General features: G+C 53.5%; 6 protein-coding genes across 6 annotated transcripts; 2 read left to right on the top strand and 4 right to left on the bottom strand.

Moving 5' to 3' along the window:
• Nucleotides 1-256: 256 nt before the first annotated feature.
• PV05_05924 (uncharacterized protein) lies at nt 257-3,170 on the top strand. The gene is made up of 4 exons (XM_013462500.1): nt 257-1,843; nt 1,919-1,971; nt 2,110-2,609; nt 2,689-3,170. Exons 1-4 carry the CDS (start codon nt 1,422-1,424, stop codon nt 2,863-2,865), a joined length of 1,152 nt encoding a protein of 383 aa, XP_013317954.1. The 5' UTR covers nt 257-1,421; the 3' UTR covers nt 2,866-3,170.
• Nucleotides 2,330-5,111, bottom strand: PV05_05923 (uncharacterized protein). The gene has a single exon (XM_013462499.1). The coding sequence runs from the start codon at nt 5,020-5,022 to the stop codon at nt 3,181-3,183; it is 1,842 nt and encodes a 613-aa protein (XP_013317953.1). The 5' UTR covers nt 5,023-5,111; the 3' UTR covers nt 2,330-3,180.
• A 701-nt stretch (nt 5,112-5,812) lies between these two features.
• PV05_05922 (uncharacterized protein) lies at nt 5,813-6,328 on the bottom strand (the record flags this gene model as incomplete). The annotated part of the gene is made up of 1 exon (XM_013462498.1): nt 5,813-6,328. The coding sequence occupies one exon, from the start codon at nt 6,326-6,328 to the stop codon at nt 5,813-5,815; it is 516 nt and encodes a 171-aa protein (XP_013317952.1).
• Nucleotides 6,329-6,930: 602 nt separating this feature from the next.
• On the bottom strand, nt 6,931-8,373 carry PV05_05921 (uncharacterized protein; the record flags this gene model as incomplete). The annotated part of the gene is made up of 7 exons (XM_013462497.1): nt 6,931-7,575; nt 7,623-7,689; nt 7,735-7,804; nt 7,856-7,893; nt 7,940-7,971; nt 8,198-8,284; nt 8,335-8,373. 7 exons carry the CDS (start codon nt 8,371-8,373, stop codon nt 6,931-6,933), a joined length of 978 nt encoding a protein of 325 aa, XP_013317951.1.
• A 278-nt stretch (nt 8,374-8,651) lies between these two features.
• PV05_05920 (uncharacterized protein) lies at nt 8,652-11,143 on the top strand. Its single transcript, XM_013462496.1, has one exon. It carries the CDS (start codon nt 8,872-8,874, stop codon nt 11,032-11,034), a length of 2,163 nt encoding a protein of 720 aa, XP_013317950.1. The 5' UTR covers nt 8,652-8,871; the 3' UTR covers nt 11,035-11,143.
• On the bottom strand, nt 11,013-13,123 carry PV05_05919 (uncharacterized protein). The gene is made up of 2 exons (XM_013462495.1): nt 12,985-13,123; nt 11,013-12,927 (listed from the first exon to the last, which is right to left on the bottom strand). Exons 1-2 carry the CDS (start codon nt 13,006-13,008, stop codon nt 11,302-11,304), a joined length of 1,650 nt encoding a protein of 549 aa, XP_013317949.1. The 5' UTR covers nt 13,009-13,123; the 3' UTR covers nt 11,013-11,301.
• Between the last annotated feature and the right edge of the window lie 395 nt (nt 13,124-13,518).

Below are 13,518 nucleotides of genomic sequence, written 5' to 3'. Positions count from 1 at the left end.
TTCCTGGGGTCAGGCTCAATTAAAAAAGGCCTTGATTAGGTCCTCAAACAACTTCAAGGAGTATGACGGGAGGATATCACAGTCGGTGATATCTTCTGCCTGCAAATAGTGAAATAGCTTGAGAGTTGAGACGATGGACGGTAGAGTAATGGCTTTGTTCTACCCCTCGAAGCCCCTCATCCGAGCTGTGGAGGCGAGCACAAAACTTCCTTCAGACCGTCGAAGAACGTGTCCGGTTGGCAGGCGACTTTGGGGACTTACCTCAGGTTCAATTTGTGGAAGAAAGAATCGCTGAAGATGATGAATATCACTCATGCAGCTTCTGGGAAGCAGATATTCCTGGCCGTGACAGTACGAGGGACCAAGACGTGGGCAGCAACTCTGCCGAGTCTTCTGCCAAAAACTGAATTCCCACCCTACATACGAGTACACGCAACGTACTCCGGTCTTACAGGTTAGCATTCTCTTCATCTCTGCTTTACGACTATCTTGGACTACCTATCTGTCTTCAAGGATATCAACGACAGATCCAAGCTGTCGGGTTACCATCAACGCGAGTACCGAAAAGACCTTCCTGCCATGGAGTCGATCATTTCCACAGCTCTCAACGCTCAACGCAACGACCTCTCGGCTCTTTCCAACGTCTCGACTTCTCCAGCTTACTGACGATCTTCCATTGCGCGATGTTGCCTCAAGTCCTCGATGCCTCGTATCTCCCAGTCCATGACGTCTGGGATGCCCAATCAGACATGTTCAATCCTGGGCGGCGCCTTCGGATAGCCTCATGGCCCCCGCTCGAGCATGGGTAGAGGTGCCACTGACGTCGATTGCACCCATCTTCGATCTCTTTCACACATTTCCACCACTACAATTCACCATCGAGCGACCATCCCAAAACAATGGGCAAAGTTCGCGACCAGTGGCACGTCTTACCAACGCCTATGGAGGCAGTTTCCCCGCGCTTTACTTCGTAACAGACGCTTCTAATCATGGCCGACACCGATAATCATCACAAGCCTTCCCAGCGGCCTCTCCAGTGGACATCACCACCAAGACCACCTCGGCTGTGGCGTGATTGGCGAGATACTGCATTCGGTGCGCTGGTGGAGAAGTCATACATAAGTATGGACTTTTTCCCTCGAAAACCTCCACTCTTCGCATCGAGCGGGCCAAGCTCTTTCTTGTCATCTGACGGGACGGCCTAAAACGTGCGGAATCGATAGCAAAAGTAGGTGGCTGATAGCGGGAGATACAGTACAAGACCTTTTTTGCCCCATTTACATGTACATTTCGCATAGTCTCTCATCCCGCCTCCCATCTTTATTCTCAGGTCTACACCTCATACCTCATACCTAATACTCCATCCACTCGTCCAACTCGTCCTATACCAACTGTATACCCTGCCTCGCTCTCAGCTCAACATGGATTACCACGATAAATCCAAACATCATCCCGAACAAATCCCAACTATCCGCGCCCAAGACTCGTCATCCTCTTCACAACCCGCCTCCGACGAAGTCACCTACATGCACCGCGAGCATGAACATCAGAACCAGCGCCGAATGGACCCCAACCCCAATCCTTACCCTTACCATGCAGAACACGGCCCGCCCATCGACAACGCGCTAAAATACGCAGAGGCCGAAGAGGATTTCCAACACCACAAGACGCTCTGGTGGTCTCGCGTGCGGCACCACCTCCGTGACCCCTTCGCCGAGTTTCTGGGGACTTTCATCATGATCCTCTTCGGCGACGGCAGCGTCGCGCAAGTCCAACTTTCGGCCAACCCGAATCTACCCAAAAGCAGCCAGAACAAGGGCGAATATCAAAGTATTTCATGGGGGTGAGTCGGTGCTCGTGATTCCGTGTTCTTTCCTGTTGCAGTTTCCAGGGCAATGAATACTGACGGATCGTGCAGCTGGGGCATCGGAGTCATGCTGGGCGTATACGTCGCAGGCTGCGCAGGAGGCCGTAAGTTTCCATTCTCCTTTGTTTTCGCCGCATCCCAAAAACCCGCCCATCATGTGGCAGGAAAAACCACTGCCGCGCAAAAACCTGCCCACCCCAACCCTTCGATACCCGGTCTGACGCACTTCATACACCCCACAGATCTCAACCCGGCCATTACATTCGTAAACTGCCTCTTCCGCAAATTCCCCTGGTGGAAATTCCCCATCTACGCCTGCGCGCAGGTCGCCGGCTGCTTCTGCGGCGCCGCCGTCATCTACGGCAACTACAAATCCGCCATCGACGTGTACGAAGGCGGCAGCCACTTGCGCACCGTGCCCGGGTACAGCGACACCGCGACGGCCGGCGTCTTCTGCACCTACCCGCAACCCTTCCTGACCAAGACGGGCCAGTTCTTCAGCGAAATCGTCTCGAGCACGGTTCTTGTGTTTGTCATTTTCGCGCTTAAGGACGACGCGAATCTCGGCGCCGGCAACATGGTCCCTCTGGGGCTGTTCTTCTTGATCTTCGGCATCGGCGCCACGCTCGGCTGGGAAACCGGCTACGCGATTAATCTGGCCCGAGATTTCGGACCGAGATTGTTCACCTATTTCGTCGGTTATGGAAATGAGGTGTGGAGTGCCGGAGGTTATTACTTTTGGGTATGTCTCTTCGCTGCTCTGTGGCTTCGAGTCGAAAGGATTGTCTGTGAGTGTTACTAACAAGGTTGGCACTTGGCAGATTCCCATGATTGCGCCCTTTATTGGATGCACGTTCGGAGGATTCTTGTACGACACTTTCATATACACGGGTGAATCACCCATGAACACACCCTGGATGGGACTCAAAAGAGTCGTTCACCCGACCAAGAAGGGCATCAAGGAGGCCATTACCGGTGTGCCTGAGAAAGAGGTTTGATTGGAAAATGCGGGAGCTGAGCGCCCACATTCTGACGCACGTCGAAGGGATTTATAATGTATTTGATATTTTTCTGCCTTGGGCCGACGCCAGGGGCATGTACAAACAGAGTTTTTCAGCAAGCCGAGCGCTTTGTTTCCCGCTCTTGGGTATCAGGTAAATGTGGACGAACGCATATACGAGCCATGAAACTTCATCCGACGACAAGAAAGTCAGTTTTGATGATGGTGTTTTTTGGGTACAATCCTCTCGCGGCGCAATGTGCTGTATCGCGAATTCGGAGACGAGGAGATATACAATCAAAAGCGATTCTTTTCAAGTCTTCTGTTTCTTTGTCTGCGGTCCGTCGTCGTCTTCCTCGTCGCTGAGGTCGGCATAGATGGTCTTCGGCTGCGTCTTGCCCCAGGCTCTTGTGAACATAGGGTCTTTCTCGGCCTTGTCGGCGTACTTGAGCAGGGCCGCTCGAGGATCCTCTTCCCTCATCGTGCTCAGAGGGATGCTCTCGCGGATATGCTTCTCGTCGGGCTGATTCCTTGAAAAGGGCGTGGTTTCCGGCATGTGAGGTCTTCTCGGATCTCTCGACTTGCCTGACGCGGTAAGGCCGATGGTTGGATGTCGGGATGCAAAAGTGCTGCCTTTGATGGGTTCACTGCTCGTGGCCGGGTTGATGATGGCATCCCCAGAAACACCTTGTGACAGATCGGTGGTAAAGCTGGGGTCGTCATCGATGTGTCGGCGTTTGGGTGGCTTGGCCATGACCATGACGGCTCCTTTGGTGGAAATCTTGGGGTTGAAGAGGACATGCGTCTCGGCGTTGGCACTTCCCGTGATAATTTGGTTGAGCTTGTCGTGCCATAGGACGCTGACGAGTGGCGATCCAGGAGTTATGGGTGTGACCAGCTCTGGCTTGAGGGTTGCCGGGTTCAGGATGTAAAGGTCTCCTGTTTCCGAGCCTGTGATGATGGAGGATGAGTTGCCCGGCGCAAACATGATGTTCGATGTGGGATACTGCGCAGATGTAGAAATGTGAGATGTGGTGTTGACTGGCTGCTTGAACTTGCGCGTGTCCCAGAGTTTGATGGTATCATCACCGCCTCTGGTGACGACTAATCGGCCATCCGAGCTTATGTCGATCCCGCTTGTCCAAGTGTTGCTTGAGTGAGCCTGACTGATCTCGGCACTCGGCCTGTGATATGGTCCTTCTCCACCCCACATCAATAGAGAGCCGTCAAGCGCTGCAGCCACAAGAAGGCTGTTGTCACTTCCGACTTGACTTCCCCAGGCCACAGCAGTCATTCGGCTCCGACCTGCTGCACCTGCAAGCTTCGATTTGTGCACAATGACTTCTTTCTGCTTGTTGCGCACGTTGACGTCCCAAATGCGAAGAGTGCTATCGGTGCCGGCAGTCACACAGAGGTCTGGCACGTGAGGGTGCCATGTGCCGCTGGTGATCTCACTGATGTGCCCTTTCGTCATGTTCATATCCCGAAGATACATGTCACCCTTGACGAACTCGGTGATTGTCTCGCCATCTCGGGATAAGATCTTCGCCTGTGGTGTGGCTGATATGACAAGAACCTGGCTGGGTGAAATTGGGTTGAATTTCGCGACATGAACGGGATGGGTTTCTGAGTTTGCTGAAGACTTGGTTGCTGTCGGATCAACTGATTTGAAAGCTCGGAGGGTATTTGGTGTCATGGTCGCAAAGTCATGCAATTTGATGGTGCAATCTGTTGAGCCTGTAATCATCCGCGAGCCAGAGGGATCCACGGTGATTGTGGTGACTGGACGGTCATGAGTTTTGAAGACGATCTCATGGGATGTAGGATATTCGTCCTCGTCTTCGTCTTCCGAGTCTTCATCAGAATCATTGTCGTCTGAATCGTTCTCCCCTGTCGAGCTTGCTGTTTTGGCAGCTTTCGCCTCCACCGACCCAGCTACTTTCCGCCTGGCCTTTTCCATCTGAGCCTCCGGGTCGAAGTCTGCGGCCCCGCCACCAAAAGAGGTGGGCAGAAAGTCTCGGAAACCATCTTCATCCATTATGAAAACTTGGGCCAAAGAGGTGTTCGAAACTATCCCCGACTCCAGGTTGGTTGAGCCAAGTTTGGACAATGACAATGCTAGGCTGCAGGCCTTTGCGGAGTCCCTCCTGCTCATGCAATGCAGCGGACTACGAGACTGTCAATCGAAGCTAGCATCCCATTTCGTATGTCTGCAAGGACATCGATTGGCAGGCAACGTTGATGCGGTTAGATAGCAGGCTTTGCAGGACTTGGTGTTTGGAATCCCCGAAATTTTGGGCGAGTCGGCGTATCAACCGAAGCCGGTTCTTGGCAACAAACCGAGGTCTGTCAACCCGCCCGGTACCGGTATCTACCAGGTACCTCGCTACATGCCACAGGTGACTTGGGGGAGTATGGATCTTCAGGAACACTATTCTCCGTATTTTACGTGCGGGGATACACGACAGTTAGCCGACCTCGCCGACCAGAGGGAATATCTATCGTCGCCGACCGATCTGTTCTGTTCTGCCACGTACCAATACTCCCAAGCATTGACAACAATCAAAGGGCATAATTATCATCTCCGGAACTCCTGCTAACAGCACCCGCTACCTTTGCCGGCAGGCCTACCTCGTTATATACCACCTCTCAGCACACATTATATCAGGCTTCAAGATGGATGCCCACAACGCTTTGAGCATTGACCCAACAAAGTTTGGCGCAGCAGCCATCTCCGAAGATACACAGGCCTTCAACAAAAAGCTCATGGAAATGATGTCGACGGGCCCGAGATGGTACGAAGTGAGTCGTCCCGCTGCCCTTTTTTCTCTCTTCCAATCCCCTACTTATATCCTTTCAGGTCGGCGCCCAAAAATACCGCGAGATGCGTGCTGCTGGCGAAACGCCTCTCCCTAAAGCAGTCCTCCTCGACTCAGCCGAGGACATCACCATACCATCCCGCGACTCAGGTCGGACCATCCCCTCTCGCATCCTACGCCCGCAGAACGACAAACCCATCCGCTCCGTCTTCCTGCACATCCACGGCGGAGGCTGGGTCTTGCAGGACGAAAAGTCCCAGGACCCCATGCTCCAGGATATCGCCGATAGGACGGGGACCCTAGTCCTGTCCGTTGGCTACCGCCTCGCTCCCGAACACCCCTTCCCCGCCGGACCGAATGACTGCTACGACGTAGCGGAGTGGCTGGTCGACAACGCCGAGTCCAAGTTCGGCGTGCCCCTAGGCTTCCTTGGCGGCGAATCTGCGGGCGGACATTTGAGCATGCTCGTTGCACTGCATCTGTTGCAGCACTCCGTGCCTCGGTATGCGGACTTTCGTTTTCAAGGCCTCCTGTTGCATTTTGGGTGTTATTCAATGGTCTGGACGCCGTTTGTGTATAACTTCCAGAAGCCCGAGACTTTGATTCTCGATCGAGATATAATGAACGCGTTTCGGGATGCATTCCTGCCTGGTATGTCGGAAGAGGAGAGGGTGCATCCTTCGGTTAGCCCTCTGTATACGAACCTGGAGCTCTTGCGTGGTAAGCTTCCGCCAGCACTCTTTACATGCGGGACGGAGGACTGCCTATTGGACGATACGATGTTCATGAGCACGAAATGGTTGATGTCTGGTGGTGAAGCAATAGTCAAAATCGTCCCAGGAGCATGCCATGGATATATCATGTTTCCGAGAGGTATGAAGGGAAGTGGAGCCGAGGAAGGGTTGGACGTCGTGGAGAACTTCATGCTGTCTAAGCTTCCGTCCGAGGTCAATGGTGTGTCACGGCTCTAGAAGACTGAGAGCGTTCAATGGCGAGCCAGCAACACATGCGACCCACTGAATGAAGGTGACTGATAATTTCTGAATTTTGGTGAGAAGGCAAACGTGGGACGCCACGCCACTGATAGCGCGGATGCTGCTTGGAGAGCATCGCAGTGAGTCCAAACCAATCGGACGCCGACAAACTTTTCCTGCGACCTCAGTCACTGTTGACAAGCCCCCTTGGGAAGTAGCAGTGCCTCGGCCATGTACATGTGCATAACCCCTGACACGACGGTATGTTGTTCACTCAATCATGTCAACGTCGTTTCCTCCATGTGCCATAGCAGCTGGTGCGCTTTCGCCGCCGTTCTCTCCCTGGGCATTGCCAGCGCTGGTCCAGTAGTTATCCATCTCAGCATCAAGCTCCTCGGCTGTCTTTCGTGGTCGACCATTGACCACCTTGTGCCCTTCGGGATCTCTAGCAGCTCGCTCGCGCCTCTCACCGGGTCTACGACCTCCACGATGACTGGAACTTCGACTATCACGACCTGGGATATATCGATCGATGTTCTCGGGAGCTGGCTTAGTCACATCGCTTCTTCGGTCCGTTGGTGGACCTCTCCGAGGACCTCGGCGAGCTGAATGATCAGCCTCCATCTCGTCCACTGGACTCTGGCTGCGCCTTCGATTGCGGCTACCAGGAGCCTCGATCCGGTCGAAAAGACTCTTCGGGTTCTCCACACGATCAAACGGATTGTCTCGGCGAGGGAGTGGTAGAAGAGTCAGTCGAATAGGCTGTCCTTTCGCATTAGCTCCATCAAAATCGCGAATTGCAGCCCTGGCATCCGCGACATGCTCGTATGTCACAAAGGCAACGCCTTCAGAGCGTCCAGCTCGGTCGTAGCGAAGTCGAGCGTCCACCACAGGGGCAATTCGGGTGAACAAGTCCTGGCCAAGGTTAATGTCTCATAGCCCCTAGATGCTGACGAACGTACATAGATATCGTCCTCAGTTAGGTCGTAATGTAAATTGTCGACTCGTATTTTGGCTGGCGGAGGTTTCCTACGAACTCAGAACTGGACGGGACAAGACTTCAGCCGAGCTTACCGGTCGGGCTCAGGAGACCGATTACGTCGGCGATCCTTACGTTCCCTCGAACGGTCTTGACCCCCGAAGTCTGCAGTGCTGTTCAGCATTTGTCAGGTCGAACATACGGAGCTCTCCTCACTGTCCGGCTCGTCATCGTAGCGGTCATGGACCCAGTCACTGTTCTCCTTTAGTGTCTTGATGCCTCGGCCAGAGATGTCCATACTTGTCAAGGTTCGTTCGATCGTCTCTCGTAGACTGTAGTGGAGGAAGATTTGGTTAGCTGTAAGTCAAAACATCTCTGACCCGTATCCCGTCAAATGCTGAAGGTCGAGGCAACACTTCGCTTGTGTTTCGAGATGATGCGGCGAGCAATCGTAACGACGGAACAGGAAAGCGTCATGGGAGAGGAGAGGAGAGTCGGACCTAGAACAAAAAGGTGAGATTGGCTGTATAACGGAGGTGAGCTGGAGTTGTCTCGTACCTTTTTGACTCCATCGCGAGGGTAGTTGTAGTCCCTACGCCGTGGCGCTGGAGGAGGAGCTCTTCGTCCACCACGATTTTCTCGTCGCTTGTCAATATTAGCACATGGGGATCGAGCATCCCTGATGTTCAACGGACCTGACGATCAGCAATGGTATCGTCCAAGCTGCGATCCATGATGAGGTTGAAGGGCAGTTTCCGTACTATTTGGGATGTAGATTTCGGAAATAATCTCGAAAGGTAAGGTTATATCGTGTCGATTAGGATCGGACGCGTCGAGATTTGACTGAGCGGGCGATTGAATGTCGCAAGAGTGAGCGCAAGTGATTGAAATGTTTCCGAAGCGTGCCAATGCTTAAGGATTGAGGCACGCCTCCAACCTCGAGTCGCAGTCCCATTAAAGCGGCGGCGTGTATTTGTGCGTGAGTTTCCCTGCTGGATGACATGCGCGAATATCAAATCCAAGGCTGCGCTGCAATTTTCCAACCCTTGGACAGTCAAGCCGTCATGGCTTAGGGGTGCGCGTATACAACCGCCATGTTATTATTCCAATCCGACCAGTCATAGCCTTGATCTCGGTCCAGATCTGTGCAGAGTTCACTGACCTCAGAACCGTACGATATTCGACGAGCTCGGCGGGAAACGTACGCATACTCGATCCGAGCCATACTGGAGATGCACATCTCGATGCCGATTCCTTACAATCCATCTTCGCTCGACGCTTCTTCGACGCTTATTCTAGAGTTGGTTACAGTCCGAGGTGTAGCACAGTTCGGCGAAGATTCTCAACTACAACGATGGTCCTCATTCATCGGTATAGTCACAGCGATCGTTGGGAATCTCCTCATATCTGTCGCTCTCAACACCCAGAGGTACGCGCACATCCTGATAGAACGTAAACACAATGGAAGCAGAAAGCCTCACCCGAATGGAATCGCATCGCCAATCCGCACTGGGTATGGCACGGACGAACAGGAGCAGATAGCAGAGGCGCGGAAAAAAGCCAATCTGGGACTCCCCGATCGCAAGGAAAGCACAGCCGAAGATGGTACTCCTTCGGCGGATGTTGACGTGGAAGGAGGCTTAGAATCTCCTATCGAAGAACCACGGCAGAAGAGTGAGCCCGAGAACGAGGATGAGGGCCGACCATCGTACCTAAAATCGCCAGTTTGGTGGCTCGGGCTTGTGCTCATGATCATTGGGGAAGCGGGCAATTTCCTCGCCTATGGCTTTGCACCAGCATCGATTGTCAGTCCTCTTGGTGTGGTCGCTTTGATTTCAAACTGCTTGATTGCTCCTCTCATGCTCAAGGAACGCTTCCGGAAGCGCGATTTCTTCGGTGTCGTGGTGGCAGTCGCTGGCGCTGTCGTCGTCGTCCTGTCGGCAGAGTCGAGTGAGGAAAAGTTCGGCCCTGGAGGTCTGTTGAAAACTATTAAGAGGTGGGAATTTCTGGTTTATGTCATCATCACGACTCTGTTTATTGTGGCTCTCATGTACGCGGAACCACGATACGGCCGGCGGACAATCCTTGTTGATCTTGGTTTGGTGGCCTTGTTCGGCGGCTACACAGCCTTGTCTACGAAAGGTGTTTCTTCCCTTCTATCAACATCTCTTTGGAAGGCGTTTGCATATCCCATACTTTACTTTCTGGTGGTCATTCTCGTCCTGTCAGCACTCATGCAAATACGTTACCTCAATCGGGCTTTGCAGATCTATGATTCCACTCAAGTGATACCCACACAGTTTGTTCTTTTTACACTTTCAGTCATTCTTGGATCGGCGGTGTTATACCGAGACTTTGAGCATACAACTACAGCACAGGCCGTCAAGTTTGTCATTGGATGTCTATTGACGTTTTTCGGTGTATATTTGATCACGAGCCGCCGTGAGGGGTACACAAGTATCGATGAGCAGGAGGCTGATGAGGATGAGACTATTCAGCTCATCGACGAGGAAGCGGACGGAGTGGACGAACGAACACCATTAACCAGGGACAGAAAAGCATCGGTTGCCCCTGGGATTGACGATCATCATTCGGCGTTGGAAACAGTGGAGGAATCAGAGGATGAAGCTACCACACCGCAACACTCCAGGCCAGCATCGTCCGTCCCATCCATTGCCTTCACGCCTGCTGAATCCTCGGAAAGTCTGCATCGTAATCCTTGGCTGTCTTCAGCAGAGCAAATCGACGCACCACCATCGCCTCGGACACCACTTGGTGCCAGAGTACAGAGCGAATCATCCACGCCTTTCTTCACTCCATTTACGTCTAAACCACTGAAGCGTTCCACTTCATCGCCGGCAGGCCCGGAAACACCCAGCAAGCAAGGGACACCAAGACTCCCTAGTCCTGAACGTCCTGCAGAAGATCCGTCCTCAACCACACATTTTCTCTCTCGCTCAACACGCGGAAGCATATCACGCCTCATTCCCGTCCCCGGTCCACTGCTCCCGCCACTGTCGTCGTCCCTCAGCGCGCTCGTTGCCGACTCGCTGCTCAAAGGCGAAGGCGCTTCTCGCTCAGTCCGCGCCAGTCTTCGCCGCAGGCGTTCGTCGCGACACTCGACAAACACGCGACGGCAGACCATCCCCGTCTCGGACCCGGAGCACCCTTTAGGGCTGCACTTCCAGAATCGAAGCGAAGACCAAAGCCTTAGCCGAGCACAGACGCACGAGGGCGCTGTCGGCGACGAAGATACGCCACAGGAGGATATGGGCAAACAAAAGAGAAGGCTACGTGCCTTGAGCGAAACCTTCTCTGGCATCATGGGTCGTGGGAAGGGGAAGAAACGTGATGACGTTGGAGATTCGCAGGCCGACCGTACATCTGGGGTTTGATTGGAGAGGATATGGTCTCTTTTTGATATCAGCGTGGTTGAGCATAGATGGGACATACCCGCATAGTGGTAGTAATATGCTGTGACAATTGATTGCTTCAATAGAAACAGTTCCATGATGTTGAGATCTTCATGTTCACATAAATCATCTCCGACATGACTCCCAAGCCTGTTTACCTTGGTAGGCTATGGGTTCCACGACCATTTGGAAATGGGAGAATCGTCATGTCGTAATGCAGGACTTGAACATTTGCTATTCGAATCGACCTCAGCCCTCGGGAATATCTTCATCACCGCCAGCCGCGACTTCTCCTTTCGCCGCTGATGACGTCCCTTTATCTCCGTTCTTCCCAGCTCTCCCTTCTCTCTCCCTCCTCGCCTTCGCCCCGGCCTTCAAACTATCCCATTTGTCTCTGTACTTTGTGATCGTCTCCTTGAGCTTAGCATTCTCATCTTCCTTCTTCCTTGCCCTTGCATCGCTCTTGCGCAGAATCTCTTCCAACTCTGCAATCCTCTTGGCTACAGCCTCATCCATACCTGCTTCCACAGCCTTGCCGCTGTTCCTTCCGCGGGAATTTTCCGGCGACAGAAGCGGTGTTGTCAGCGGACTCCGGTGCAAAGAGCGGATGCTCTGCGCCATTGCCGCACTGGCAGTCTGACTGGACATTTCGAACACATGTAGTCGCCGTGAGAGCGTGTCAGAGAGGTGTTTGAGCGCTTGGTTCTCGAGCGCGAGTTCCTCCATTGTCTTGCCGTTGACTTTGGCCTCTTCTGAGGCGCCGCGCCGGGCGAAACGGCTTGGTGGACCACCTTCACGAGGACGATTCGTGTTGGGCAGAATGGTGCTGTGGGCGTCGACAAAGTCGTCTTCGGAGATATTGGAAAGGGTCGAGGGCTGGCGGTGGTGGCGTAGGACACGGCCTTCTTCGCGTTCGGCGCGGTTCATAATCTCGGCGTAGGAGATTGTGCCACCGGTCGTGGGAACGACGTAGAATGATTCAGAGGGATTGGTAGACGTGCCGGAGACAGCGCGCAATGCCGCGCGGGATATAAGTTGAGAATAGTCGACGGAGGGTGCTGCCGGTACTGCTCGAGACGGCCCGTGGGGTAATTTCGGCGATGGCGGCTCTAGAGGTACGGCGGCTTTGGGAGCAGGTGAAGTCAGAGGCAGGCCGGCAAACGCCAGTGGTGCACTGAGCTTGGATATGAGTGATTCGAAGGTGGAGTAAAATTGTTGGAAGGGCGCGTCTGAGGCGTGTTGGTCGATTGACTCTCCGGTATTTGGTTTGGCTGGCTCAGGCTGCAGGGGTGGTGCCCATGGTGGTCGTGAGCTGGACTGGTTCGAAGCTGAAGGAGCATCGCCTGTATACGAGCTCTGTCTTGATCCTGAACGCGCTCTTGTGTCCTCTAGAGTAATTTGTCCGTCGGCATTTTGTGCTGACACCAGCGGAGAGATAGGCGTTGGTCTTTTCTGGCGGCTGCTTGGAATTCCTCTGGCAGAAGCAAGATTGCTTGCGATTGACGAGGATAGATCGCGGGCGTTGGGTCTCAGGCCTCGTGGGAGTCTGGGTGCATGTATGGTAGTCTCGGGTGACGGTGGCCGGCCGGATTCTTGCTGGGATATAGAGGGTGTGGTCGAGGGAGCCGATTCGGTACGCGAAGGTGAAGGTCTCGCATCATCTGCGCCGCGAGGCTTCTCATGACTTGTTCTTAATATCTCTCCTAGCTTCTTGTTTTCGGCTTCCATCAAAGAAAGGAGTCGACGAGCCTCGAGGTCGGCCGAGTCGCGAGCCGCAGCAGCAAATTCTGCGGCGGCCAAGTCATATTCCTCGCTGGCAGCCACAGGATTGTTTCGCCTATGTTCTACAGCGGCGTTGCGAGCGTGAGTGTGGGCCTAAGAGACAATGTTCAGTACCGTTGTTGAACGACGCTAAACACTGAGGACACTTACAAGAGTCAGTGGTGCAGCCTCCATTAGCGCTTGAGATGAGAAGGGCAAAGATGACGTTGCGAGGGTATGAATGCGCCGGTGGAGTCAGATGGAGGATGGTTAGTCCCCAAAAGAACATGGAGTGTTTCTTCAGGAGACACCGCGGCGTCTGAGCAGAGTGATATGCACACTACTCCCTTGTCTTCACCTGGCTGATTCGAAACGCCTTCCGCATAAGGCTGGATGTGGAGTGCTGTGAGTGCTCCGCAGGCTGAAACGTCGCTGGGGGCTGACTTAGCACGAGCAAATCTATCCAGTCTGACCAGGGAACTTGGAGAAACCTACACATTGACCCTTGTCATCTCACTCATCTCCTTGACCTGTCCATATACTCTTTTGGTCAGACAAGTAGGCTTTCTCCTTTACTTACGGGCTGCCTGGAAAGGAGAATTCAGGCCACCAGACAAGGGGTGTTCGTTAGAGGATGATTAACCTCCGGCGATGATGGGTGTTTGGACCCCGCCTGAACGCGTGCCATACGCAAGCCATTTCGCC

This window comes from Exophiala xenobiotica (genome assembly GCF_000835505.1).
Source record: "Exophiala xenobiotica strain CBS 118157 unplaced genomic scaffold supercont1.3, whole genome shotgun sequence".
In the NCBI taxonomy this organism is placed as follows: domain Eukaryota; kingdom Fungi; phylum Ascomycota; class Eurotiomycetes; order Chaetothyriales; family Herpotrichiellaceae; genus Exophiala; species Exophiala xenobiotica.
The sequence above is the reverse complement of the archived record's forward strand: the minus strand, read 5'-3'. Positions and strand labels throughout refer to the sequence as shown.

Bases quoted from the DNA above. Each gene is read 5' to 3' on its own strand.
- PV05_05924 (XM_013462500.1), top strand. From the start codon at position 1,422: ATGGATTACCACGATAAATCCAAACATCATCCCGAACAAATCCCAACT. The intron at 1,844-1,918 runs GTGAGTCGGTGC...CGGATCGTGCAG, and splicing joins TATCAAAGTATTTCATGGGG to CTGGGGCATCGGAGTCATGC. The intron at 2,610-2,688 runs GTATGTCTCTTC...GGCACTTGGCAG, and splicing joins CCGGAGGTTATTACTTTTGG to ATTCCCATGATTGCGCCCTT.
- PV05_05923 (XM_013462499.1), bottom strand. From the start codon at position 5,022: ATGAGCAGGAGGGACTCCGCAAAGGCCTGCAGCCTAGCATTGTCATTG.
- PV05_05920 (XM_013462496.1), top strand. From the start codon at position 8,872: ATGCACATCTCGATGCCGATTCCTTACAATCCATCTTCGCTCGACGCT.
- PV05_05919 (XM_013462495.1), bottom strand. From the start codon at position 13,008: ATGGAGGCTGCACCACTGACTCTT. The intron at 12,928-12,984 runs GTAAGTGTCCTC...ATTGTCTCTTAG, and splicing joins AGGCTGCACCACTGACTCTT to GCCCACACTCACGCTCGCAA.